Source organism: Trichechus manatus, unplaced genomic scaffold, assembly GCF_000243295.1.
Source record: "Trichechus manatus latirostris isolate Lorelei unplaced genomic scaffold, TriManLat1.0 scaffold00057, whole genome shotgun sequence".
Classification (NCBI taxonomy): domain Eukaryota; kingdom Metazoa; phylum Chordata; class Mammalia; order Sirenia; family Trichechidae; genus Trichechus; species Trichechus manatus.
Genome location: NW_004443993.1, coordinates 14,778,912 through 14,783,056, shown reverse-complemented (window position 1 = coordinate 14,783,056; position 4,145 = coordinate 14,778,912). Strand labels below are relative to the sequence as shown.

At 58.1% G+C, this 4,145-nt stretch overlaps 2 protein-coding genes across 2 annotated transcripts in view; both read left to right on the top strand.

Moving 5' to 3' along the window:
* PWWP3A (PWWP domain containing 3A, DNA repair factor) overlaps window positions 1-249 on the top strand; it is a 30,888-nt gene extending 30,639 nt beyond the window's left edge. Inside the window, exons 11-12 of the mRNA XM_023733162.1 lie at window positions 3-78; window positions 158-249. Coding sequence (XP_023588930.1) covers window positions 3-78; window positions 158-249 — 168 coding nt within the window. The remainder of the gene's footprint in view (window positions 1-2; window positions 79-157) is intronic.
* Window positions 250-431: 182 nt separating this feature from the next.
* NDUFS7 (NADH:ubiquinone oxidoreductase core subunit S7) overlaps window positions 432-4,145 on the top strand; it is an 11,795-nt gene continuing 8,081 nt past the window's right edge. Inside the window, exons 1-2 of the mRNA XM_023733161.1 lie at window positions 432-478; window positions 2,734-2,827. Of these exons, the coding sequence (XP_023588929.1) occupies window positions 432-478; window positions 2,734-2,827 (141 nt within the window). The remainder of the gene's footprint in view (window positions 479-2,733; window positions 2,828-4,145) is intronic.

Genomic DNA, 4,145 nt, shown 5'->3' with positions numbered 1-4,145 from the left:
AGGGACGGGACCCCGGGTCCCCGCGGGCTCTCCTGCCCCCTCGCCAGCCCCGGGCAGTGACGGGCACTCGCAGAGAGGGTGCCTCGACCGTGCTGGGCCAGCGACCCCTCCCCAGATAATAGGATGTAACCCCAGCGTACAGCCCCTGGGCTTGCAGAGAACGAGACCGTTATCAGAGTGTGCCCCAGCCTGGTCGGAGCCGTGGTGTCCGAGCGCTTCTTAGTTCATGCCCGGAGCGCAGAGACCTAGGGCGGGTGGTGCTTTGGCCCAGGAGAGGTCCGCAGCCCCTGTCCTGTGCTTAGGGAATTCCTGGGATTTCTGTGGGTGAGGAAGCCGCGGGGTCCCGCCAGTGCTGGCGTGGTTTGTCGTCTGCACTCAGAATTGGATGAAAGGCTGGTTTTCAGTAAGAGATCGGTGGCAGCGAAGAGGCCATGCGAGTTCTAAGACCCCCTGAATTCTCCGGGGACCCCTGCCGGCTGTGAGTTGCTATTCAGTTGATCCCGACTTGTGACGACCCCACGTGTGCAGAGTAGAACTGTGCTCCATAGGGTTTTCAAGACTGTGATCTTTCGGAAGCAGATCACCAGGCCTTTTTTCCGAGGCACCTCTGGGTGGATTTGAACCACCAACCTTTTGGTTAGCAGTCCAGCGCTTAAGTATTTGTATCACACAGGGATCCTGTATCTAATATAGAAGTGTAATAAAATCCTTCCAGAGCTAAAGGACATGTGTTTTGCTGTGAGCTTGTCCGAAGCTCTAACTTTTTAGGTGGGGAAACGGAGGCTGGGAGGGGCAGCTCACAGAGGAGTCAGGGATTGGGCATTTGGCAGCATTTCTCAGGCCTGCCTCCGGGCCCAGCAGAAAGTAGGTGATGCAGGCTGCGTTCTTTGGAGACTTGCAGGCTGGCTAGGGCAGCAGGACAGAGTGGGCCCTGGACAAGGTCAAGATTGGGTTTTGTGGGACAGCCTGCCTGAGCATGAGGAGTTCAGAGGTGGGAGAAGGCTGTGTGGACCAAGGGAGCCGGGGCAGTCTGACTCCAGCCCACCATGCCCAGTCCTGGCCTTTCTGGCCTCCCCCAGGTCTACCTCCAGGCCTTCCCCTGTGGGGCCCTGTGCCCTGCATGCCCCTCTCTGCAGCCCTGACTCCTGTTTCAGCAGCACCCACCCCCATCCCCCCACGCCCCACCACAGGAAGGTTCTCCAAGGAGGCCTCCACTGGAAGCTTTCTTCAGGGCTCCGTCCTCTCTGCTGTGTAGGATGACAATGTGGGTGGTACCTTCTCTGCCCACAAGGCTGCAGCTCCTGGGGGACAGGGGCCGTGCTCAGCTGTGTCTGAGACCCTGCGAGCCTCCAGCCTGGGACCTAGTGTGTCGATGGTGGTGTCTGTGGGCTTGTTTACTTAGCACATACTTGCCGAGTGCCGTGTGCATCAGCCACAGCCAAGGCCGAGACAGACACCGGGGCACTTGGGGAGTCAGGCCCCCCACAAGTAAACTTAGAGGAGGTAGACTGGATGGCTAGGGCGCTCAGGCTGAAACCTGACGCATGAGAAGCGACTGGCCACATGCAGATGGAGGCAGGGTGTCCAGGCAGCGGGCACAGCAGGTGTGAAGGTCCTGAGGCAGGAGGGACAGACGTTGGCGTGAGTGGAGAAGGGGGGGTGGGAGTTGCAGGGAGGGGCCTGGTTGCTGTGTGGCTCTCCTTCAGGGGCTGTGGGGCTTTGAGCAGGCAGGACACTCTGGTTCACATGTTAAAAGACCCCCTGCTGGGAGTCCCGGCCAACTACCAGGTCAGAGGGAACACAGTCTGACACCAACTGCAAATCCCTGGGGCGTTAAAGCCACCCTCGGAGGCTCTTGGTTACGGTGTATCCCAGGGGAAGGACACAGGTTAAAGCCTGCCCAGGGAAGGCGCACCAAGGGCGCTGTCTGGGAGGGGTCCAAATGCAGAGCTTTTGGTGTCCTCTCCCTGCGAATCAGGGTGCGTCACCCTCCTGACACCCAGGAGGACAACACTCAGAGTCCACCAGCAGGGAAGCGCCTCTAGGCTCAGCGTTCAGACTTCTTACCGGAGCTGCATCATCTAGGATGACTGATGGATTGATTGCCTTCACGGTCAATCTGATGCCGTGTGACCGAAAGCCCCTACCCTGCATCACGCTGCTGGACCATCCAGTGTGATCCGAGACCCCGGGCGGACAGGCCCTCCCACCAGGCAGGGTATCTGATTGTCCTGCAGCAGCCGGCGACCCGGGCCCGACCTCTTTCTGGGCAAGAATAAGTTCTTCGCGGCACACCCCTCTTTTACCAAGTGTTCATGAAGTGGAACTTGAGGTGGAGCACGGGTCCAAGCGAGGGCAGGCTGGACACGGCCCAGTGGGCACACACCTGGAGGCCAGGCCGAGCCGGTGGGCCAGGCTCCAGAGCTCGTGATAGTAGGAGGCAGGAGGTGTTTCGTGTTTGCCCACCTCCTTGGGTGGCACAAAAGGTTAATGTGGTCAGCTACTAACCCAAAGGTTGGAAGTTCGAACCCAGTGAGTGGTGCTGAGGAAGAAAGTCCTGGTGACCTGCTTCCATAAAGAATGTAGCAAGAAAACTCTATGAAGCAGTTCTGCTGTTTAATACATGGGATCACCATGAGCTGGAACTGACTCGATGGCAGCTGGTGTGGGGCATGTGTGTGTGCCTCAAGCTGCCAGCCGCTCACTGCCCCCACTCCCTGCTTCTTTCCACAGCTCCTGGCCTGTTCGGTCTCCGGATCCTCGGTCTTCGGTGAGTGCCCGGCCCCTGACCACCCGCTGTGATGCCCTGCACATCGGGAGGGCTCAGGTGTGGGGCGGGGTTGGGGGGAGATTTACAGACCCCCCTGTGGCCCAGAGAGAGGAGCCACTGGCTTAGGACCACACAGCGAGGTCGGGGCAGATGTGGACAGACAATCCGTTTTCCAGGACCACACAGCAAGGTCCAAGCAGACATGGCAGACGTTCTGTTTTCCAGGACCACACAGCGAGGTTGGGGCAGATGCGGGCAGATGGTCCATTTTCCAGGACCACACAGTGAGGTTGGGGCAGACGTGGGCAGACAGCACGTTTTCCAGGATCACACCATGAGGTCGGGGCAGACGTGGGCAGACGGTCTGTCTTCCGGCAGGTGGTCTGTGGGCCCGTCAGGGGCACAATCTGTAGTGGCACAGGGAGGCACGCCCTGGACTCGAGCCTGCGTCTACTGTCCTGGGCTGGGTTCCTTGAGAAGCAAAACCAGTAAACCGTATAAATATGTATAAATAGAGATTTATATCAAAGAAATGGCTAACACAGTTGTAGAGGCTGGAATGTCCCAGGTCCATGGGTCAGGATAGAGGCATCTCCTGATTCATGTAGCCGCAGAGGCTGGGGAACCCAAGATCAGCAGGTCAGAGAGCAGGGCTCTTGCTCACAGGCTGCAAAAATTGACAAATCCCAAGATCAGCAGACAAGACAGCAGGTAAGCGGCCAGCTCAGGTCCCGAGAACCAGAGGTCAGACGAACAGGAGCCAGCTGCAGGATCCAGAGGGAGCAAAAGCCCCTGAGCCCTGCGGGAACATCCACTAATACTCGATGCAGGCCGCGTGCCCAAGGAAGCTCCCTTTCAGCTGACTGGCTGCTCACAGCGGATTCCATCATGGAGGTGATCACATCATATCAAATCTCATCGTGGAGGTGATCACATCATAATATGACTATCAAACCACTGAGAATCATGGCCCAGCCAAGTTGACACACAGCCTTAACCATCACATCTACCTGGCCCAACGCCCCAGAGCTCATTCGTCACTGCCAAAGGAAGCCATTGGGGGTGTGTGCCCAGGTAGCAGCCACATGTGGGCTTCCTTGGGACTCGGGCAGGGCAGGAAGGCAGATGGCCGCCTGTGCCACCCACCACTCTGGGGCCAGGGATACAGCAGCAGGAACGAGGAAGAGTGAGGGCTTCCCTAATGGAGGGGAGTCTGGGGGCTTCAAGGGGAGAACGGATCTGGGTAAGCTTTTCAGTATCGTTTTGATAAGGCCTTTATCCGACCTGCAAAGTACATGTTTGTTAGAGACAAAGAAAAACCGGAAAAGTATGAAACAGAAGCCAGGCATTCTGTGGACTCGGGGTCGGCGCAGGG